Source organism: Canis lupus, chromosome 3 (assembly GCF_048164855.1).
Source record: "Canis lupus baileyi chromosome 3, mCanLup2.hap1, whole genome shotgun sequence".
Taxonomy (NCBI): domain Eukaryota; kingdom Metazoa; phylum Chordata; class Mammalia; order Carnivora; family Canidae; genus Canis; species Canis lupus.
The window spans coordinates 66,527,467-66,551,963 of NC_132840.1; the positions used below are offsets into that span (position 1 = coordinate 66,527,467).

Consider the following 24,497-nt stretch of genomic DNA (forward strand, 5'->3'; position numbering starts at 1 on the left):
CAGCAGAACGGTTTAAGTCACACTTGGGGTAAAAAAAATGACTGGGAAAGGACACAAGGGAGGTTCCCTGAATGTTCTGTATCTTGTTCTTCTGGGTAGTCACAGGAATAAATTCACTTGGTAAAGATTCATTAAGTTTTGTACCTAAGAGGTAGGTACATTACTATATGTATGTTATACTTTATAATTAATTTTCTAAAAAACTTCCCAAAAATTCTTCAAAAAATTTGAGATTTACTTCCATTCTAGAAATTAGGAACCTAAAGAAACTGAGAGATTAAAATCTTTTGCTGAAGGTCATATTTTAATAATGATAGATTAAAGCTTAATTCCTACTGTTTAATCCTATTCATAAACAATGTAAACATAAAATGCACAAGCCCCCCAAACTCCCAAGACCTTTTATCACACTACCATGCTTACTTCCTCCCAAACACGCAAAACAAATGACCTTTATTATCTATTAATTTTATTACTCTGTCTTTCCTCAATAAAATGTAAGCTATATGAGATCAGGGAACTTGTTCAGCATCATATCCTCAATATCTACAACAGTGCCTAGTAACACTACATGCTTAATATGTATGCAAAATGAATGACATTACTATATTTCAACTCCTTCTTGTGGTTTCTTGTTTGATATTTACTTGAACAGTTAAGTGAATGCAAGACTGGCTCTGTTGTATCTCAAATATACCTTCAGAGATGGTTTAAAATGATAAAAAATAAATAACTGTGAATTATGGAAATATAAATGGTAGAATGGTTCTATTTAATGATTTAAAATTCATTTCAAATAGTAATGACTTTAAAAATTAAAAAGAAAATAACAATAATGAAGTATAGAAAAGTTTCTTCTCAAAAACTTACAGGCTTATCTACTAAATATTATGACTTAGATATGACCAGAGTTACTGCATTTGAGTAAGGATTTAGCATAAATTACAAGACAAACATGAAGATTTTAGGACAGCCTGGGAAAGCTTTATTTTAGGGGGAAAAAAAACCCAAGAAACAAATTAGATGTCCTTTGCCATAAGATGACTGATTTGAAATTGTCTTGATAGGGATACTCTACATTCTTTCTTATGTTCTATCTTCCTTATATTCTTTAGTGCTTCTTGACTTGAGCAGTTTTCTGTGTGTAAATCATTAATATTTTTATTATACATCCTAAATAAACAAGATCAAAAGATTTAATAAGTACCTATTCTCTTAGAAAAATATATATGCAAATTTAAAAGTTCTATTGTTCAATTTTTTCTTTAAAATCACACCAGTATCATAAATTTCTTTAAACATATTTTTAAAAAACACACATTGTATTTTTACAGCATTCTTCCTCTAAAAGTATTGCTCACAGTATTCACATGGCACTTAGTGCACATTAACTCACTTTATTTATATTTTTATGAATACATCTTATTTCTGTCAACCACACAGATTTCATTCCCATGCATGCTACTTATTTGTATTCCTAAAATATTGCACAAAGTAGTCACTTCATAAAGGTCTACTTTAACTGATGAAAAGGCACCTAGAGTAGTAGAAAGAGTATGAAGTTGGAATTCAGAAGAATAAGTTCTGCCCTTGTCTTAAGGTCTGTAAGCAAGTCTGTTTAATACCTCTGAACTAAATAGTTTTGTAGATATTTTCTAGCTCTGAGAAGTGAAGCTTCTAACAAGCAGATTAAAGCATAGGTTTTTTTCTATTTCTGCTCTTAGAAATATGATTTCCAATTCTCTTGGAATTAGAATAATCAATTAATTTGTGGATTAAGAGCAATCTCTGTGGCTTCCTCCTCTAGTTACACATTTGCAAATTATTCTCCCCATTGCTCAAGAGGATCTCCCCACCATGGTAGCCTGATATAAGGAATGAAAATAATCTTAAATAAGGCTATTTAATAAACTTTAAGGTTATTATTCTACCTAGAATAAAAAAACTAATGGTTGGTTCTACCAGTTGTCAGGAAAGCAGATGTTAATTCTAGTTTTATAAATAGTATATATTTCATATTACATCGCCCACCAAATTCTACTGCTTATGAATGGGGAAAAAAATCTTACTTTGCTCAATACCTTTTTTGTTTCTTCTGTTCTTCCAACTAATTGTTGTTTGAAAGTAGCATATTCTAGGGTTATTTAATATAAACTACTCTCTAAATCCAATGTATCCTTTCTATACACTGTAGCATTTTGGTTACATTCTGCACAGGAAGTGGGTTTTTCCCAAGGTATTACCAAAACCAAGCTCACATCTATGTGTTGTGTATTTTTTTAATATCCTGAAATAAAATTTAGATTGAGTTCCAAAAGTTAATTATAGTCAGACTAGCTTAAAATGCCTAAAGGTGCTCAAATGCCTTAAAGTACTTAAATATCCATAAAGCATCAAATAGAATGGCTTTTGTTTAAATGCTAGCAAGTACTGAAAATATGTGTTTATGGAATCCTGAACCGTAAGTCATTTCTGACATATAATAAGGGTGTATGTGAAAACACCTACATTTTTAAGTGAAAGAGAAACCAGCACATGAGCACTGTATGTGCCTCAGTTAAACAAGTTTATGATGTGATCCCACTATGTATTAAAATGATAATTAAGTGTAATTATTCTACAAGATAGATGAGGTTCATGAGCAGTAAGGAAATACTGGACAAGACAGCGGTGAATCCAGTGTCAAAAAAGGAAGCCACTACCTTTCTGGGCTTTCACCGTCTGTTCTTCAATTTGCCGCAGCCGCTCCATCAGCTCCTCCTTTTCCCGTTCTATCCTTTCTTTCTCCTTTTCTGCTATCTCTCTTTTCTTCTTTTCATTCTCTAGTTGTGCCCTGAAGAGGAATTAAAATTATTGTTATAAAAAAAAATAAAAATAAAAAATAAAATTATTGTTATAAACAAATATGCAGAAATATTTACACGAAACCTAAGAACTGTGAGTACACCAAGAAGAAACTAAGTATAAATATTTTAAGAGTCTTCATTATATTCAGCTGGGCTTAAAAAAACTGCAACAACAACGACAACAAAAAAACAAAAAAAACCCCATGGAGTTAAAAACATCAGACTGCCCTGGTACATGCACACATACTGGAATATAATGCATTTCTTTCTGTGGGGTCACAGAAAATGTAGTCTAGGATATTAAAAGGGGTAGCTGGGTGGCTCAGTCTGTTAAGCATCTGCCTTTGGCTTAGGTCATGATCCTAAGTTGGCTTCTCTTTTTCCACCTTTCCCCCCATTCGTATTCATGCTCTCTCACATAAATAAAATCTTTTAAAAAAGGTATTAAAAATTTAGCCATTTTGGAAAGATTTTCAAGGGACAAATTTACAAAACAGCTAGGAAAGTAATATTGTCAAATACATCCCTGTGTGCAAAGCATGTTTTTGATGCAGACTTGAATGTGAGGAAAAATTAGGAGATTTATCACTGCAATTGCATACTCAGTGAATTCTGACACGTTACAGGCCACCACAAAAACAGTTAACTGAACAGTTCCCCTTGAGAGAAATAAGAAAAGCTTGATAGAGAGCACACAGGTTATTTTACTTTTAATAGTTTAATTAATTAAAATAACCTGGGAGGGCAACAATTTTCAATCATTAACATGAATTAACACATTTTTCATTCCTAAAGTAGTACCAACTTATGCTTAGATAGAAATGGTAAATCAGTTTTATCTCCTTTGACAACTCCATTAGAATGACAGTAGGTGTCCAATACTGCTTAAGACAGATCATCCTGAGAGTGAAAGACCACCTCCTCCACTCTGCTGCATCTGCCAGGGGCCTAATGAGACTATTTCTCTTAAATACATCCCACTCACTCATCACACAACTACTGAGAGACTACCATGGATCAGACTTCATGTGAAGGTCAGAAATATAAAGATGAATAAGAATTAGATGAAGTACTACCAGATAATACTATTTCATAAATTTAATCAATATTCCTATTATTTTAATGGGAATAATTTCTTTTTTAGTGTAAAAAAATCAATTATTTCATCTCTGATATATATCTGACTACATCTAAATATTCTCAAAAAGGACATCACTGCCATTTGGTGTCAATTCTGAATTTCAGGTACAAAACCCTGTAATTTCTCAACTTCCAGTCTCTGATAAACTCATCAGCAAAGTTTTACTAATCAAGTTTTTTTCCCTTACTCTATACACCTAAATTTCAAACTTCCCACAGTTCCTAGATATTTATCTGTCCCCACCACAGAAAGAGACTCCAACTTTGGGGCAACAGCTAAAACAGACAGTTAATGGTGACCTCCTAGTACACCAAGCCAAAACCTGAAGTGTAAGGGTTTCTCCTCTAAGTCTGAAGCCCACTTCTAACTTTCAAGTCTTAGTAAAGTCCCCCTTACCCCATGAAGCCTCTTGTGATTAAGCTAAGAGAAATTTAAGTTTTTATTTAGAGTCTCGGTTTGGAAACACTCATTTGACCAAGTTATTCTAGTTTAAGAGCATAAATAGCATATTGATAAACTATCAATTCTCTGGACTAACATGCAGAAAATATTTAGAATACCTTACTTTTTAAAGACTATCAGATGAACTCAATTACATTTTTCTTTTTTCTTTTTTTTTTTAAGATTTTATTTATTTATTTGAGAGAGAGCAAGAGAGCACAAGCAGGGGGAGCAGCAGAGGCAGAGGGAGAAGCAAACACGGAGCAGGGAGCCTGATGCAGGGTTTGATCCCAGACCCAAGCCAAAGGCAGACACTTCACCAACTGAGCCATCCAGGTACCCTTTGATTACATTTTTCTTAAGTGAAAATTAAGAGCTAATTTATATTCAGCTTCTACTCAGACTATACATTAATAATATTAAAAATTATTATACTAGGTACTATTTATTAAGCATGAGGTACTTTGCCAAATGTCTGTATACCACTGTCAGTATTTCTCACAGAAATCTTTGCAACCTTGAAGCTGGGTCCTACTGACACAGGCAGCCAGTTATGATTGGCTACATATCAGTATGTGGGTATCTGAGTCTAAATTGTCTCCATTTAAAAAAAATTGTTTTAAGATTTTATTTATTTTTCATGAAAGACACACAGAGAGAGAGAGAGACAGAGGCAGAAACAGGCAGAGAGAGAAGCAGGCTCCGTGCAGGGAGCCCGATGTGGGACTCTATTCAAGGATCATGCCCTGGGCCAAAGGCAGACGCTCAACTGCTGAGCCACCCAGGCATCCCAAATGTCTCCATTTTTAAATGTGGTAACAATTTTAGCTATTATAAAACATGTTCAGGAATTACAGAATGAGTTAGCATTTAACTTGGATGTAAATAACTGAGAGCATAGACTGCAGAGGCCAACAACCCCTGGTATATAACGTCAATTTCAATGCCAAAACCCCAAAGTTATGGGAGTTAAGGGGCAGAGAGTATGGCCACACATCCCAAGGTACTGTAGGGAAAGAGGTCCCTGACTGACCAGCTACTATTCTTGTCTGAGAGCTTCCAGCAGTACAGCTCTGAGCATTCCCCAAGTATTTTTGCTGGCTGCTCTGCCAATGGGCTTGACCAAAACTGTTTCCACATATACAGTTGTCATTTTTCTCTTTCTGAACTGTAAAACAGGGAATAAATGAAAACTTGGCATGCCATTTCTGAAAGACCTGCCATACCCCCATGTGGCTAGACTAATATAAAATATCCTTAGATGTTCAAATGAATTAAATAGCTACTAAATTCCTACAGTGTACAAGGCAGTCAATAAATGTCTGCTAATGAAAGACTGTAAAATGTATTCAAGACAGAAACCATGGAATTGTTATTGTGGGAGAAAAGAAACAAAGTCTTTCACTTTCATCTAAGCTTTAGAGTAACTCAAATACAGCACCATCACCAAATGGTACTTATTAATCATACTACATATACTAGAAGCCATACAGCACTCTCCTCTACATGTGAGAAATAAAGGACAAATCGGGGTGCCTGGGTGGCTCAGTTATTTAAGTGTCTGCCTTTGATTCAGGTCATGATCCTTTGGTCCTGGGATGGAGCCCTGCATGGGGCTCCCTGGTCAGCAGGGAGTCTGCTTCTCCCTCTGATTGTGCTGTCTCTCAAATAAATAGAATCTTAAAACAAAAAGACAAATGGAAAAATATATTTAATAATATAAATAATATAGCAACACCACACATAAGCAGAACAGCTGGACATTTTATGGAGTGATGAGTATGGAATGATTTTTTTAACTTGTAACAGGAGATCTTAGAGATGGGCCATGATGAAAAGGGAAGGGAGAAAGAGAGAATGAGGATAAGTGTGAATGTGCATAGAAGAAAGAAGGAAAAAAGGAAAAAAGGAAAAAAAAGCTTGTCTTTGAGAGAGACAGAAAGGCTACGATGGGTATGAATATATAGAAAGTAAAGCACAATAAAGAACTACTTTAATGAGCATGGAAGACTAGAATCACAACATGATCCTAAGCCACATGAGAGCAGTAAAAAATGAGTGATCCCAGTCAATTCAATATAGTATCTTTAATGATGGGGTAGGGATTACTAGAAAGTTTCATGCCTATATAAAAAATGTCTAGTGATGCAGTAAACTAAGGCACAGCCTCTAAGGCAGACAACCTGAGGAGAGCTATCTAAATTACACAGAATATTTAAGAAAAAAACAACTATGACAAAAACCCATCATTAAACACAAACATTATGTGTTTAGTAGCAAAATTTTATCCAGCAGAGCATCCACTTAATTCTTGGATTCATATCATGTTATTTCCTGTACATTTGAAATATAAGTTTAAATATGTTTATGGCCCTTCTGTTTTATTTAGGATCTACTCTATTTCTCAGAGTACTGTGTTATTCTACACTACAAAGATTTCCTCAATAAAAGTTAACTGTAGGGCAGCCCTGGTGGCGCAGCGGTTTAGCGCCGCCTGCAGTCCAGGGCGTGATCCTGGAGACCCTGGATCGAGTCCCACGTCAGGCTCTCTGTATGATGCCTGCTTCTCCCTCTGCCTGTGTCTCTGCCTCTCTCTCTCTGTCTCTATGAATAAATAAATAAAATCTTTAAAAAAAAAAATAAGGCAGAGGATTTCATTGGAGTTCCTCTATAAAAAAAAAAAAAAAAAAAAAAGTTAACTGTAGGTTGGTCTCTAAATTTTTTCAAATAAAATAAAAAGTCCAAATCAATCTAGAATCAAATTTGGGAATTAAGCCGCTGGACCCAGTAATCTGGTTCCAGGGTCAATAATAGGCTTTCATTCAGCATCTTTCCATTTTCAAAACTCTAATATATATTTAATAGTATCTTTTTTCAAAAGTCTAAGTGAACCTGGTTAAAGAGAAAAATCAGTGTTATTGGCAGGGGTACTGGTGTTGCTCTGTACAGTGACTTTTCACTTGAGTTCTGCAGTGTCATTAACATTGTTTAAAGCAAAATATCCAGCTGGGTGCCTGGGTGGCTCAGCTGGTTGAGTGTCCAACTCTTGATTTCAGCTCCAGTCATTTCAGGGTCATGAGATTAAGCCCCACATCAGGCTCCACACTCAGCACAGAGTTGGCATGTTCCGCCCTCCCCCATTTGTGCATGTGTTCTCTCTCTCTCAAATAAATAAATACATAAAATCTTTTTTAAAAAATAAAGCAAAATTTTTACTCAGCAATTCTTACCCACAAGCAAAACAAACTTGGAAAATTCCAAATGTATACAGTACACAAACCAATGTCAGTGAAAAGCAAGCATGTTAAAAAAAAAAAAAACACATCTATGAATTCATGAAAGTTACTTTCCAGAAATAACTGTCAAAGATTTCTAATTTGAAAAGTATATACACTCATTTTAAAAGAGAATAAGGCTAATACTCAATTTTAGTACAATGAAAACAATGTAAAAACGTAAACTCAGAGTATGTCAAAGAAACAGGCATTCTTAAATTTTAGACCATGTACTTGATTAAGAATCAAAGCCTTAAATTCCTTACCTTTCCAACTGCTTCTGATGTTTCTCCTCCCTCGCCTGAGCCTTCATCTGCTGCACTTCAATAGTATCAGGCTTCCTTCTTCGCATGTAGAGTTCATGGTTTCCCATACATAAAGCCAAAATCCGCTTATTGATTCTCAAACGAGGTGCATAAAAAACAAAATCCTAAACATAAAGTTTCTGAATTTAAAATCTTCCTGAAGGATAGTACTTCACAATAATCTGTACTAAATTTTAGTATGTGGTATGAATTCTAACGTCATATTACACACAGTTTAAAAATCATAAATTTCCCAACTCCTAGCAAATATGCCATATTTGCACATAATTGTGAAGTTTATCAACAAACAAGTGTTTTTAACTGCTTCTTAGGAATAGTGATTATTTTCAATTACCTCCTTATAATAAACATCACATACCTTATAGTTGAATCTCAGTTAAAATATTTACATGTTATAAAAAAGATAAAAACCTTGTATTTTTATTAACACACATCATTTTATCAGCAGTAAAGTAAAACTATGGAAAGGGAATGTTTCTCAGGAGCAAATCAATAAATGAAAAATGCTACTCTTCAAATGGTATCACAGCAAAGTGGCAGAAATTTAAAAAGAGTTAACACAGAAAACATAAAAGAATTTTACTTACAGGTGCCTTTTTGTCGATTGGCTTTATAACAAATTTTTTGTCATTAAATGAAATATTTCTGATTTCACTCCAGGGAAAACCAATTTTAGGTGTTAACCTTAAAAAATGAGAGCATTCCTTTAATTAAAAGCAGGAAACAAAAGACAAAATTTGTAACATTTTGGGGCCAAATTAGCCGAATGACTCTTCTTAAGAGCATAAGACTTTCAAATGCATTAACTTATATTTGTGAATAACATTAAAAACACTGAATCTCAGTATCTTTGAAAGAATTTTATGGTATGTGAATTATATCTCATTAGAAAAAAATTTAGACATTCACATATACAAAAGTTTGGATAAATGGTAGAGCTGGATTTCCAACTTTAAGAAATACAAGTTACCCCCATCGTGCCACACTGCACATAAAGATTTAAGGAATCAAATTGGAATTTTGTTTCTGCTTTTCAATGTATTTTACTATTTCAGACTACCCATGAAATGTGTCAGTGTTATCCAATAACAAGTGTGCAAAAAGATTATGATACCCTTACTGGCCAAAAGGTACCTTGTTAGTCTTCTAAGAACAGAGTATGAATTTCTACCTATTTATAGTCCTTTTAATTCTCACACAGATTATGAACTGCAGCACAGCAAATAATTTTTCTACATAAAACTTTGTTTCTCACTATCCATGTGTTCTACTGTCCTCTACTGGCTGAGGGAACATAGTATTTAAGGTAACGTTGTACCACATTTACATGTTATTTTGAAAAATCCTAAAGCAATTTCCTCATATAATTCTCTCAACAATCTTTTGAAGTAAACTTGGCAGTTATATGAATTTCAAAGAGTTAACAACTTGATCATGGTCACAAAGGCAATTAGTAGCAGAGCTGGTAAAAGAACCTAACTAAGCTTTTAAAGTTATACCCCATTTTGATTTTTTAAAAAATCTTTTGGAAATATAAATAGATTTTAACTATTTTTAAAAAAATGAATCAGTACAGTAAGACCAAAATCCCCTTTGTCCATAATCTCCAACCTCAGTGACTCCCATTCTGAGCTAATCCCCTCTCTTTCATATTCCCTATCTTTATCTGTAATCATATCTATAATGGGTAGTCCAGGATAAATTAATTCAATAATTTTTAAAAGAAAGAAAAGCAAAATGATTTGGTCCACAAAAATTAGTCTCCAAGTTTTTGCTTTTCAAAAATTTCAAAAGATCATCTTCTGAATGACCTAGCATTTTAACTTGCTTTGTAATATAAATAAAAAATATCTATCAGAGCAAAATTAGTAGAATGCTCTTTTGGACTTAGTATATATTGTTAGAAATGTGTATTTTATTAGATATTTGTAATAATGAAACTAAATTCTATAACCAACCAGAATAAAGAGAAATGCATTAGAAAAAGGCATTACTGACATGGACCTAAATGCTTATGTGGTATAGCAAAGGAAGAAAGTATTAATAAGCAACTGTAGCTATCATTCCTAAAAGTATTTTAAGAGTCTGACATACTCTATATTAATACAAAAATTAATACCTGGTCAATTTCAAAACAAAATTACACTGTTCACTATGCTTAATACAGTGATATTCTACTTTACTGATGTCTGAAAATATTCAAAACAATTCCTGTGTCTTAAAAAAGATATTATAAAAATATAATAAATCATATATCAATTTGTTTCATTGCTCTTGACTTATGTCAATTAATTTCAATTAATATATTAATTTCAAGTTATATGCCATGCATAACATTTAAGGAATTATTCTTCACCTATAAAGCGAACAAATTTTAATTAATTTACTAGACAGAACTCACAAGAGATCATATAAAAGTGAATCATCATCCCATCTGAAAAATACACTGAGAAGTAGAATGCTGAAATGTTGCAAAAAATGGAGACATAAGATCTATATGGCATTAAGTAATCTTTTAAGTAGGAGGAAAAGAAAAAAAGTAACCAAGCCAAAAAAAGAACTTTTACAAACACAACCTAAGATTAAAGCCATATTAATCACTGATTAATGACCAGTTCACTGTAGCTAATTTACTCACTTGTCATCATGCTCATAAATATTCAGACCCAAAGCATCAACGCCTAGCCACAATTCAGTTCCCTTTTTATTTTTTATTTCAAAATAGTTGACTCCATACATTTCTAGATCTTGGGCAATCTTCAGGTATTCCATCATAGAATCTTCCCTGTTGAAATAAAGCTTACTGTAAAACATACTGAAGTAAAAGTAATGTCAAACAAATTACAAAAATACTTTGGATTAAAAATTAGCTTTATATTGACTCATATAAGTTGAATGATCTTTGGGGATAATCTGATGTATGAAATAAAAATACTTTAAGTTGAGGAAAAACACAGCCACCCAAATACCTCAGCATTCCTCTGTGCTCTTCATGCCAGTTCTGTATTCTTTCTTCCCACTGTTCTTTTGTCAGTTTGTGTTGTTCCAAAACACTATGAGGAAAAAAAAAAATCTATGAAAATGTTACCATGATTCAAAATTAATATTCATTTAAAAGTCTAGAATCATTCAGTATCTTAACTGCAGCAGCTGTCATAAAAATCTATATACATGATAAAATTGCAAAAACTAATAAATATATACACATACACAAATGACTGCATGTAAAAATCGATGAAATCTGAATCAGGTTGGCGTATTTTATCAATATCCTGATTGTGATATAGTATTCATTATGCAAGCTGGGAGAAGGATATTCAGAATCCCTTTATTTCTTACAATTGCATATGAATCTATAATTATCTCAAAATAATAATTTCAGGATCCTGAAATTATTTTAAATAATACATGTTTTTAAGACAGTTATAAAGATAGTCTATAGGAATTCAACTGTTTCAAATGAATAAACTACTGGGCCAAAAAAAGAAAAATGACTTTCTCATTATAAATAGAAAAATTAGAGAAGAGAGTAAAAATCAGAATTCTTGGGCCTTAATTTCTTCTTTTACTCTATGTATTTTCTTTTCTTGGTGGTAAATTTAATTTTCTTAGTTTCTACAAGTAATACCTTACATAAAATTATACAAGTGGAAAGTTTTACTTTTTACCACCCTATGTCCTCCAAATAATTTTTTATAGTTTTTTTTACTCTTCCAGTGTTCCTTATGCAAATGTAAGCAAACATACTTTCTCTACTACTGATATTTTAACACCAAACCAGCAAATTCAACATGCATATAATTTACCTGCTCCACACTATAGGTGATTACAATTCTCCTTAAAACATATAGTGATAATTATACATTTTTCTTTACTGGTGAATCCTCAGATCCTACTTTACTAATAGCAAAAGCTGTGGCATTAAAATATTATTGTTTAGCTGAATAAAAATTTTACATGAAACCCGGGAGTTTTTGGCAGTATAAAGGAATCTCAGAATATAATCTTCCCTTGCACAAGTTACTCACCATGTAGAATGGATTCCTTAATGGGGTCTTAGACACACCATTAGATTCTTACTATGCACTGCTCCTTTTTCAATGTACCCTCTTTTAAGCTCTTGGCTTTTGGGGGAGTTTTGTCTTCCCCCTTAGGGCACTTAAGTTTCCACATTTTTCTTGTCTTTATACCTTCTCCTGATGCCTGGCCTCGATTGCTTACGGAAAGGAATGCAATCAGCCTTGAGACCATAATCAGTACAGACAACTGCTGGTATCATGATATTAACTAAATCTGAAGGTATGGGTTAATTAAATTGGATGCCACTAAGATAGATGTTATAGCTTTTTATATCCTGCATTTCAAATCTCATTTATTTGTATTTTATATAATTGCCTGTACTATAAATCTGCATGACTTGTTTGCTGGTATTCAAAAATTCCCACTTTCTTTCTTCTGTCCACATAAAGGAGTCCTTCATGCCTAAGGCTAATCTATCCAACTTGGCTTTAAACCTGTCTACTATCTGGGTCTTAAAAGGACTTCTCCCTTTCTCAGGATCGATCTATCTATCCACCATCATTTATGACAGGGCGCATATCTGTTGTCCCCTGCATACATGTTTATATCATCATATATACTTCTTTGTGTTACAGAGGGGAAAGGACCACATCCATGTTGCTCACCACTAAATGCCCAGTGCCAATACTGAAGAGGTACTCAAAAATTTGCAGAGAGAATAAAGGAATTAAAATAAATCAGTTCTTTCCCATCTTTTAAAGAACAGGTCTATGAACTCATCCTTCCCTAGCTTTTTCTGCTTTTTCACAACCAAACTTCTTCCAAGAGCTATCCATATTCACTATCTTTCATTTCTAAACCTCACATCCACTGCCCCTAATCCACCACAGTCTGGCTGCAATCACCAATACCATAATGAAGCTGCTTTTACTAAGGTCACTACCAATCCCCTTACTGTTAAACCCAAGAGACACATTAATTCTCTCTCATACTCAACCTCTTTGTTATTATTTGATGCTGCTGATCAGTCTCTCCTTAAAGCTTCCTTGTACCTTGGCTTCCATGACTAACAGTCCTCTGGTAGAATTCTTGACTCTCTGGCCATTTTTCCTCAATTTGCTTTACGGAATCCTCTTTCCCTGTACCCAAAAATTAAGTTCCAACAAGATCTGTCTGAGGCCTTTTGCTCATTCTGTATGTACTTTCAGGTCCATCTCCTTCATACCCATAAGATAATTATCTATTTGCTGATTATTCCCAAAACTGTATCTATCGTTCAGGCTGCTCTCCAAGAGCTAGACCCACACCTACAAATGAGTATTAGTTACCTCCCTCGGTTATACAGCAGATGTTTCAAACACAACCGATTCAAAACAGAAATCTTCCTCCTCTAAAACATATTCCTTTTCCCCATACCTTGGCAAAAAGGTATCACCAACTACCCAGATGCCCACGTCAGAAACCTAACCATAAAAACTTATTTCTATCTAGGCTCTTTTCAAAGGAGAAAGTGATACTCCCTGGTAGAGCTGGTTAACTACATCACCAGAGAGCTTAAAAGTATGGTGGGAGAAGAAATTGTTTATCTGGGCTTTTCTATACAAGAATTAAAAACAGCCATCAAAATCATCAAATTGTATGCGATTTATGATCACAAAATAACCTGATTACTAATTTCCCCCTCATACTTACACAGTGAGAAAAAGTGTGTATCTCATACACAGAATAAGTAAGTCACTGTGAAGGTATTTCCTCCATTCTAAATATTAATATTCTGATTTTATGATATGCTTATGAGTAAGCTTAGATAGCCTGAAATAGCCCTCCAAAGGCTACCAACTTGAAGAACACCTGACTGGACCTTCAAAATTAAAGACCAAACCCTGGGACGTCTGGGTGGCTCAGCAGTTGAGCCTTTGGCTCAGGGCATGGTCCCAGTCTGGGGATCTGGTTCGACATCGGGCTCCCTGTGGGGAGCCTGCTTCTCCCTCTATGTCTCTACTTCTCTCTGTGTCTCTCAGGAATAAATGAATAAAATCTTTAAAAAATAATAAATAAAAATAAAATAAAGACCAAATCCTGAAGAGCATGTGCTATCTTCCTTCTTTTTAAACAAAGTGGGTTATAGCACACATACATTTAAAAAAATTAAATTGTGCTTAAGTGTGATACCAGTATTTAAAAATATTTTTTAAAAATCACATGAGTATTAAAGCTAAGCCAATTAGTTCATCTGGTGCTCAACCACACAGCAATCTAATATAACATTAAAAGAACCACCATCTATGATATACCTGAGATTAAAACATGCCTATTCTTTTATGAATCATTAGGAAATTTTAAGGGTAATTTTGATTATATATAATATTTACCTTCTATATTGATTTAAAACATAATCTGTATCTTTTACTAAATAGAAGTTATATCTCAATTTTGGTATAGAACTGTGGAATCACTGTATTATACACTTGAACGTAACACTATGCCAATTATACTTTAATAAAAACTAAAAATAAATTAAAAAATTAAACCTCAACTAAAAGTAAAAACTAATGCTTATCTGAAATGAAATTCTATGGTGCCACTAATAAACTTTTAATTCAATGCTTTAAAAAAAATCTGAGACCGAGAATTTGGTGTTGGAATAATAATCAAAACTAAACATGTAGGCTAACAGGTATCTCATATTCCTGATTCTTTGGTGAAAAGTTCGTATTATTTTGCCCTCTGAGAAAACTGTTATTGTAATAGTATTACAGTGTAACAGTAAACAGTGTAACATTTTTTAAAAAGATTTTATTTATTTATTCACCAGGGATACAGAGAGAGAGAGAGAGGCAGAGACACAGAGGGAGAAGCAGGCTCCATGCAGGAAGCCTGACATGGGACTCGATCCCCAGACTCCAGGATCACGCCCTGGGCTGAAGGCAGGCGCTAAACCGCTGAACCACCCAGGGATCCCCAACAGTGTAACTTTTAATAATCAATTAAGGCTACCGTGCCTAATGATATCTTATAAAGCATATATTAATACAATACAACTTATTAATACAAAATAAACATTAATGGCTACAACCAAAGGAAACAAATAAAAGTAGACATGAAGTAGTTTTCTTACTTCATGCATATTACTTCTGAAAAAGAAACTATCATCTAAGAGTTTAAATACTATAAGGAAGTAGTGCAACAATGAAATTTTAGGTGAATAATACACAATTTTGCATTTAAAGAGATTTTAAAATTCAGAATTTGGATTAAGCGCAGTAACACCTTCTCTTCGAGTTCTTTTTTTTTTTTTTTTTAAATTTTTTTTTTAATTTTTATTTATTTATGATAGTCACAGAGAGAGAGAGAGAGAGGCAGAGACACAGGCAGAGGGAGAAGCAGGCTCCATGCACCGGGAGCCCGACGTGGGATTCGATCCCGGGTCTCCAGGATCGTGCCCCGGGCCAAAGGCAGGCGCCAAACCGCTGCGCCACCCAGGGATCCCTTCTCTTCGAGTTCTAAAAGAAAGATCTCCAAGTATGCTACTCTTATAAACTGAGATATTTTAAAGTAATACTTGACACTGTATTTTTTGTACACTTCCTAGTTAAAACTGTGAAACATTTAGTTCATGTTCTATAATCATAAACCATAAGATAGGCAGAGCAGGATTAATGTTTTTTTTAATTTTTTTTTTAAATTTTTTTTATTTATGATAGTCACAGAGAGAGAGAGAGAGAGGCAGAGACACAGGCAGAGGGAGAAGCAGGCTCCATGCACCGGGAGCCCGACGTGGGATTCGATCCCGGGTCTCCAGGATCACGGCCTGGGCCAAAGGCAGGCGCTAAACCGCTGCGCCACCCAGGGATCCCAGAGCAGGATTATTATTCCCATTTCACATATTCAGATACAGAGGCTCAGAGATTTCTGGTTATGCACCTAAGTTCACATATAGTAAAGGACAGAACTAATACTCAAATACTAGGTCTTCTGCCTAATGATTTTTTTCCTATGTCATGCTATTTTAGAATGACTATTATAGAAGCAGCCATATACTGAATATGAGAGCAGAGCACTAGACTAGGGAGTCTAGAAAATGAGTTTAAAACACCCTTTAGGGTGTGCCTGGCTGGCTCAGTCAGAAGAATATGAGACTCTTGATCTTCAGGGCTGTGAATTCGGGCCCCACAGAGGGTTTAGGGATTACTTAAATAAACGTAAAACAAAACAAAAACATTTTAAAAAGTTAGAAACTTAATTGTATAGAAGAGATATAGTCTGGCGCTTATTATTCTCAAAGTATTGCTGAGGCACCTATCTGCCTGTGTGAGAATTTTTACCAAGCAGCAGCAGTCACACCCTCCCCCAAGCCCAAATTACCACTACTTCCATTTACTGCTTATCCTGTGGGAATGAGGAGAAGAGGCAGGAGGTTTAGGTGAGTACACCACATATAAACCTATGTAGCTACTGGATCATGACTTTTAAAAGTATATTCTCTCTGATCCAGCTAGCAACCTAAGAAAATATTTTATAATTTACAAATTTCTGAAATGTCACTCTTCAGAGAACATAAAAACATATTTCACTTACCGCTGGGGTAGGAGTCTATCATTAGCCAGGTAGCCTGGTTTATGAATCTCTTTATTATAGTCTCCGTATTTGGCTTGGACAGCATAGGAAGCCAAAAGAACTGCAGTTTCTGGCGGACAATAGATCTCATCATTTAAGATAGCTTCCTTAACTTGCAAGAAGAAAAGTCTCTGGGTTATTTCTTGAATTAATTCCTCAGAAACATCTTCAGGAAAGAATTTAGCTCTAAATTTGAACTGTAAAGGATTCTCTTTTTTAACATCTTGCTGTGTCACCTGGAACAGTGATTTCAAGCATAATCAACAAAAATCGCAAGTTCACATCAAACTCTTTTGAAGAAAGTAGGATGTGAAACACAAACAAGATTCTAAATCCATAAGACTAGTGTGCAAGACTCTAAACTTATAAAAAGGTATGTGAGAAAAAAGATTTTATGCGCTAACAAATGTCTTGACCTATGACTCATACATAGGTCCTGTCTTATAACGAAACTGAAATTTCCCTTGAAAAGCTTATCCTATAGATACTCAAATCAAAGTCAAAACAGTATTCAGTTACATCTAATAAACCTTTATTAGGTGTTAAGTTTTCAAACAGGTAAAGTGAACATTTCTTTTTTCTAAAACCTAAGTTAATGGTAACTTACTGAATTAAACGACATAACACCTTTAATAACTCAGAGATAATTCTAATTGTAAAAGGAGACTTGAAATTAGACTCTGAGCTTCTCTAGTACAAATTCCTGATCACAATAATTTCCAAGTAATTTAATTATTAGCTTAGTTTTATACCTATTTTACCTTTTTATTTAGTTTAAGCCATGTAGAATAACCTTTGCTGTCCACATACTGCAGTCCAAAAAACCACACCTCACGCAAACCAACTGTTTTCACCACCTTAAAAAAAGAGGTTCAATTTCAGTTCAACATTCACAGTCTAATTAAATAATATATTTCAAAAGAAAAACAAAACTACATGGGCATTATAGGTATATTTATTTGCTAGAGTTCTTTCTTAAACAGAAATATAGTAATTAAAAGAACATTTCTTAAAACCTAAATTCAGGTTTTGTATATTTTGTCTCATTTCAATCTTATTTGATCCACTTTTTTTTATTTGTTCTCATCTCCCATCATGACCCCAATAGATTAACAAGAAATATGGGAAATAGATACAAAACTACCATAATCCCACTATCCTATTTCAATGTATTCCTACAACTACACAACTAAGTAGGCAAAGCATAGTATCATTTTGGTGATAGGAGTCTCTGAGGACATTTAAAAGCCAATACCCCAGGTTATCCAACTGGTCATTTCATATCCACTTCTACTACCCTTCACTCACCATCAGATATTCTGTTCTTCCCTTATTGAGCAATAAACAATTCTTGGAACTTGCTCCAACTGTACCTTTCTACAGCCCTGCTCACATTTTTTCTTCTGCCTAGAATGTTTCTTCTGTATTTTTACCACCCAGTGAATAATTTATTCCTCAAGACCCAGCTCAACTAACAAGCCTTCTGTGAATAAAGCTGTCCTACTATATAGAGAAAATTAATCACTTGATGTTCCCATAGTATTTTATCTATACTGTTACTGGAAAATTTACTCTATTATAGGGGTATCAAGGGGTGCAGGGGGCCCTCTATTATCATAAAGAACTGTATGATTACTGGTGTGTCTATTTACCCTCCCTTCACTGCTTAAAACTAAGAACAGACATTACTGCCTTATTCATCTCAAAGCATGACTGGCCTGTGCCAGACACTCAAAGCATTGGAATGGCTAAAGTGGTGAGTGAGGACCCACCTAGGAATGCACCAACACTTGCAAAAGCATATTTAAAAAAAAAAAAAACTCTATTAAAACAAAATGAGGCAAATGAGCCAAGAGAGGTGAGAATTTATTAATATTGTAAAAGCTTTACAGAAAGATTCAACATTAATTTTTTTCTTTAGAAGATCTTCTCTATTTTAGAAAGAGAATGAGAAAATCTGCAAATAGGGTGAGGAGCAGAGGGGGAGGGAGAAAGAAGGGGAGAGGATCTCCAGCAGACTCCATGCTGAGCATGGAGCCAGACATGGGGCTCCATCTCACGACTCTGAGATCATGACCTGAGTTGAAACCAAAATTTGGATCATTGGTTTTTTTTTTTTTTTTTTTTAAGATTTTATTTATTCATAGAGACACAGAGAGAGAGAGAGGCAGAGACACAGGCAGAGGGAGAAGCAGGCTCCATGCAGAGAGCCTGACGCGGTACTCGATCCAGGGTCTCCAGGATCGCGCCCTGTGCCAAAGGCAGGCGCTAAACCGCTGCGCCACCAGGGCTGCCCCAAAATTTGGATCATTAACCAACTGAGCCACCCAGGTGCCCTTCAACATTAGTTTTAAAGTGATAAATATTCTTGGCTTATTTTTTAAAAATATAAAAACAGGGGCACCTGGGTGGCTAAGTGGTTGAGCATCTGCCTTTGGCTCAGGTTGTGATCCCGGGGTCCTGGGATCGAATGCCACATCAGGCTCCCCACAGGGAGCCTGCTTATCCCTCTATGTCTCTGCGTCTGTGTCTCTCATGAATCTTTAAAAAAGCAAAAAATCTAAAGACATATCAGGCTTTTGGATTTCATGAGAGCATACCAAACCCTTCAGTTTACTTTCCTTCTCTTAAAATTTTTTTAAATTTTAAATTTTTAAATTTTTGAAATTTTTTCACTGAAATTACACACACCAAAATAAAGATAGGAGATATCATCAGGACTCAGAGTGATACAAAAACTGACCAATGCCAAACAACCAAAACTTTAATATAACAGAGAAGATCCCAAATAATTTAACTTTGCCAAAAGACAGGCTGTCCCAACAGAGGAGCCCCAGAAAGGATTCCAGCTCATAGTGGCAGAGTAGGGAATTTTCATAGGTCAAGACAGGAGTGTATCAAAGTAGCTCGGCTCAGTTTCTGTCTCTAGATTTTGTGTGATTTCTGATGCCTAAGTAAAGGTGGGATTTGCCACTGTGGGCATGAAGGATAGGACCTTACCTAACTTGAGACTATCAAACACCAAGAAGAACAAAAGAGCTCAGCTATGAGCTCAGATCAGCCCTATCTCTTCAGCACCTTCCCTACTACTTCTCAAAGCGTTCTCAGAAACTTTCACATACTTTCATAAGTAAAAAACAAAAACAAAACCTGGGCACTTAACTACAATATATGTATATTTACCTAGAAATTATACACATACACTCACACTAATGCATTATGAAAGCATTTATTTTTAAAGTAACTACAAAAAGACAAAAATATAAGCAAACATTTTAGTATTTTTTCCTTACATTCTAACAGATCATGTTGAATGCTTCTTCGGGGTATGATACTCTAATCCCACAGGTAGAAGCTGGAAGAGGATGATAGTACAGGAAGAATCAGGGAGCAAACCAAAGGACCTCAAGCACTCAAGTAGAGTCCCCTACACATAGCTGCTAGCCTCAAGCTCATCATAATCAGAAGTGGGCTTTGCTACTGATGGACTCATGTTGCTACGTACCCTCATTTGAGAGGGCCCGTCTCTAGTCTATTCCTGGCCTAACCCTGAACCCTTCGTATCTGCCAGTGCATTCCATAATACCACCATACCCAAAGTAAAGCCTTCTTTTAGATCCTTATATTTGGGCTCAAGAGAAGTTGTGGGGAAACAACAGTGACTCTAAGAATTAACTGCTGAGAGAGCATATTACAGATAATACTCCTTAACCTAGAACTTCATTTACACTATGAAGTGTGTGTGTATGTGTATCAAATACAGAATTAACATGGATTCTCATTTAATTTCCACGGCCTTCTAAGGGAAGAGTGCTATCATTACCCTAATTGCACAAATGAAACCTTAAGGCACAGAGAGTAATTTGTCCCAAGTCAAACGCTACAGCTGGGACTCCACTGCAGGCACTGTGGCTTCAGAGCCCACATTTTTAAACTACTACACAATCCTGCACTATAATAAATGAGGTTTCCTTTCTCCTGATATCTAAACTAAAAGTAATTCTACTTAATAAAAAACAAGTAATTTATTTCTTAGTATACAATACCAAAGAAGCCCACTTGCTGATTAGCTGACTACCACAAACATTTCCCTCACTATAAATAACATTTCAACTTGCTATGAAGTAAGTACAACGAATGCTAACTCCGTTCATATTTTTATTCACATAAGATTGATGATATATTTACAAACAGGAAGCTTAGAAGAAACAACAGAAGTAGATCAGAGTTCACAATGTAAAATATGTATAAGGTATGGCATATGTAGATGCTTATGATTTTAAGAATTTGTTCACTCTACAAAAAACCTTTCATGTTACAAAAGACCTTAACAGGACTTTCAAGATCATCAGTTACCTAATCAGAAAGATTAAGTATACTACTTTGTCAAGAAAGAAACAACTTCCTAGGAATTTTAAAATTTTGTACCATATTTTAGATTAATATATGATAGAATGATACCTAATAAAAGCAAAATATCTACTAGGTTACTTATTGCTGTATGCTAGAAACTCTCCTGTTCTGTTCTCCAAGGTCAAGGAGGTCTGACCACAGACTACTACTCTCCTGCCCATGTGTAAAAGTTCATGTAAACATCCTCTCTTGAGTCTCATGCCCTCAACACCTTCCCCCCCTTATAATCATCAAGTCACACTCCTAATTACTTGGCCACTGGGCACCAATCTCCATCCTCTCCTTCTCAATAAAACATCACTTACAACACATATTGCATCACCTGGGGAGCTTAAATAAATAAATACATAAAATACTAATGATTTCCAGTAGTCCCCAGAGAATTAAATCAGACTCTCTGGAGGTGGTCACCAAGCATTGCCTTTTTTTCTTTTCCTAAAGCTTCACAGATGACTCAAATATGTACTCAAGAGTGAGAAAAAAAATACAGGACCAGTAGTCCAAATTCATTAACATGATACCCATGTTAGCTTATCACGAGCCTATGACACCAAACTGCCGTCAGGTGCCTACTTACAGCCTGTAATTCTTGGGCCTTTGCCCCTGCCATCCCCTCTGGCTAGGATCTCCACCCATTCCACCATGTACAGTATCTTTTAATTCCTTTCAATCCTCATTACAATGCTTTCCTTAAAGGATGCTAAGGAAATACTTGCTAATAATTATTTTTTTAAAAAGTCCTATCTCTCCAATCTATACAGCTGTTCAACTTAACTGAATAGGTACTATGAAAAATTCTAAGTGCCACACTATTGCAATACCAGTAAAGTTACAGAAAAACATACAAAGAATTTGTAAAAGCTTCCACTCTAAGTTGTCAAAAGTTGCGAACTTCATGTGGTTAAATGATACCTGGTCAAAAAGTTGTTTGCCAGTCGTATTGGGCTGAATGGCAAATTCCAGCTCAGCATCCATGGTGGTTACTCTTACATTGATCTGCAATAAAAACAGAAGGGAAAATCACTATCAAAAGAATATACTAGTTAAGCATTAAACATGAGGCAATATTTTTATATAATTTATAAAATAAAGCATAATATGCAGGCAATAAAGAGCTACTACAAAATTATACCTAAGATTTTCTTTTTTAAAATGATAAACTTTGATTTTAATCACAGGAAATCTTAAATCTATTTTAAAAAGAACTTACAAAGTCCTCTTTTAAAAACATTTATTGAATATTTGGAATACACTAGACACTAGGACATTAGCTTTCCATGTTCTCATTTAAGCCCTGAAACAATACTAGGAAATATGTTCATTTCTACAGAAACTAGAAGGGTTCTCATTACTTACCCAAGGACACAGAGGTATCAAACAGCAGAGTAGGTCTTTCCGCTGAGACATAACTCCAAATTCTTTGAATGGTATCCACTATTCCATTTTTCAACACCAAGTTCAGATACTCAATTTTATTCCAATTGCAAAACTATTCAATTTATAAAAAGTACTCATCCACTGACCTTTATTTGTTAGACTCTATTTTAAATTATTTTTTCTATAAATACATTCCTAGCTGGATATCTCACCAAAAACTTAACATGCCTTAACTAAAATAATTTTAACTTCAGAATAGCACCTTCATCACTTAGAATTCACCACCATGTGGTACAAATCGATTTAACTTTAACTCACACTATGAGAACTCTAAATCTGACTCACGTTTTTTTTACTCATTCTTAACAACCACACCTCTGTACATGTAGCTTTTCTCTGAAATACCTTTTCTAATCAAATAAATCTTATAAATCTATTATTTATAATAATATCTATTAGGAAATATTCATACACATAAAACAACACATGTAGCATATGTAAACAATAAAGCATAATAACAAAAAACCTACTGTGATATAATAAATATATATTTGGTCTTCATTGTTTCCTGGCCGAGAGCTCCTAAAACCTTTGGAATTTCCTGAATGCTAGAAGTTAGTGGAGTATTCGGTCATTTATAAGCCCCTGAATTTACACTAAATGACTCCTAATGACTCTCATGGACCTCTATACACCTTCAGGATGGAGACTGGTAAGAATCAACCAGGTAATTAGAGCCACCCACTCCAACCTCCAGGGAGGAGAGGCTGGGATGTGAGTTAATCATCAATGGCCAATGATTTAATACCTCATGCTTCATCATGGAAACTTAAAAAAAAAAAAAAAAAAAAAAAGCCTAAACAAAGGAATTCACAGACAGCTTCCAAGTTGGTGAATGCATCCACATGCAAAGAGAAAGGTGGACCTCAAATTCTACAAGGACAGAAGCTCCTGTGCTCAGGATCTTTCTGGACCTTGACCTATGTACCTCTTCTTCATCTTTATCTTTCACCCAGATCCTTATAATACCCTATATATTAACCACTAACAATAAATAAAAGTTTTTCCTGGAGTTGTATGAGCTATTACAGAGAATTATAGTACCTGAGGAGGGGATCATCGGAATCTCCTATGTGTAGCCAAGTGAGAAATGTGGGTAACATGGGACCCACTACTTGTGATTGGCATCTGAAGCGGACAGCAGTCCTCTGGGACTGAGCCCCTAACCTATAGTGTCTGTGCTAATCTGGGTAGCTGGTGTCAGAATGAATTAAACTGCAAAAATACATAACCGATGTCTACCTAGATGTAGAGAATTGTTTGATGTGAAAAACTTAAACATTACCAGAAATTTTGAGTAAAGAAAGTTTTCCTTTACCCATAAATCTACTATTCAACTTATTAACTAGAAATGGCAAATAATTCTATAGATGCCAATGTATTTCTTGTGAATTTCTCTGTCCCCAATCCCCCACAGGTAAGCACTAACCGGAATTTTCTATTTGTCATTCTTTTAAAAGAATGGTTTGACCACAAATGTAGGTATCTCTACATAAAGTAATTAGTTTTTTTTTTTTATTTTGAGCTGTATTAAAGTTGTACAGTACTGGCTAAGCAAGTCTTCCTTCATGATGTGGGCCATGGTTACATGAGTATATTTACTTTATGAAAATTCATCAGATGCAATGAAACGCTGGGACACCTGCACCCCGATGTTTATAGCAGCAATGTCCACAATAGCCAAACTGTGGAAGGAGCCTTGGTGTCCATCGAAAGATGAATGGATAAAGATGTGGTTTATGTATACAATGGAATATTCCTCAGCCATTAGAAATGACAAATACCCACCATTTGCTTCAACGTGGATGGAACTGGAGGGTATTATGCTGAGTGCAGTAAGTCAATCGGAGAAGGACAAACATGATATGGTCTCATTCATTTGGGGAATATAAAAAATAGTGAAAGGGAATATAAGGGAAGGGAGAAGAAATGTGTGGGAAATATCAGAAAGGGAGACTGAACACAAAGACTCCTAACTCTG

At 34.9% G+C, this 24,497-nt stretch overlaps 1 protein-coding gene across 8 annotated transcripts in view; it reads right to left on the minus strand.

Annotated features, from left to right (window-relative positions):
• RDX (radixin) overlaps positions 1-24,497 on the minus strand; it is an 87,275-nt gene that overhangs the window by 40,524 nt on the left and 22,254 nt on the right. For all 8 annotated transcript variants that reach the window (XM_072821900.1, XM_072821902.1, XM_072821903.1 and 5 more), the window contains 8 exons: positions 21,992-22,075; positions 17,428-17,523; positions 16,628-16,902; positions 10,999-11,082; positions 10,668-10,814; positions 8,617-8,713; positions 7,970-8,133; positions 2,703-2,833 (listed from right to left, as the gene is read on the minus strand). In XM_072821900.1, the coding sequence (XP_072678001.1) occupies positions 2,703-2,833; positions 7,970-8,133; positions 8,617-8,713; positions 10,668-10,814; positions 10,999-11,082; positions 16,628-16,902; positions 17,428-17,523; positions 21,992-22,075 (1,078 nt within the window). The remainder of the gene's footprint in view (positions 1-2,702; positions 2,834-7,969; positions 8,134-8,616; positions 8,714-10,667; positions 10,815-10,998; positions 11,083-16,627; positions 16,903-17,427; positions 17,524-21,991; positions 22,076-24,497) is intronic.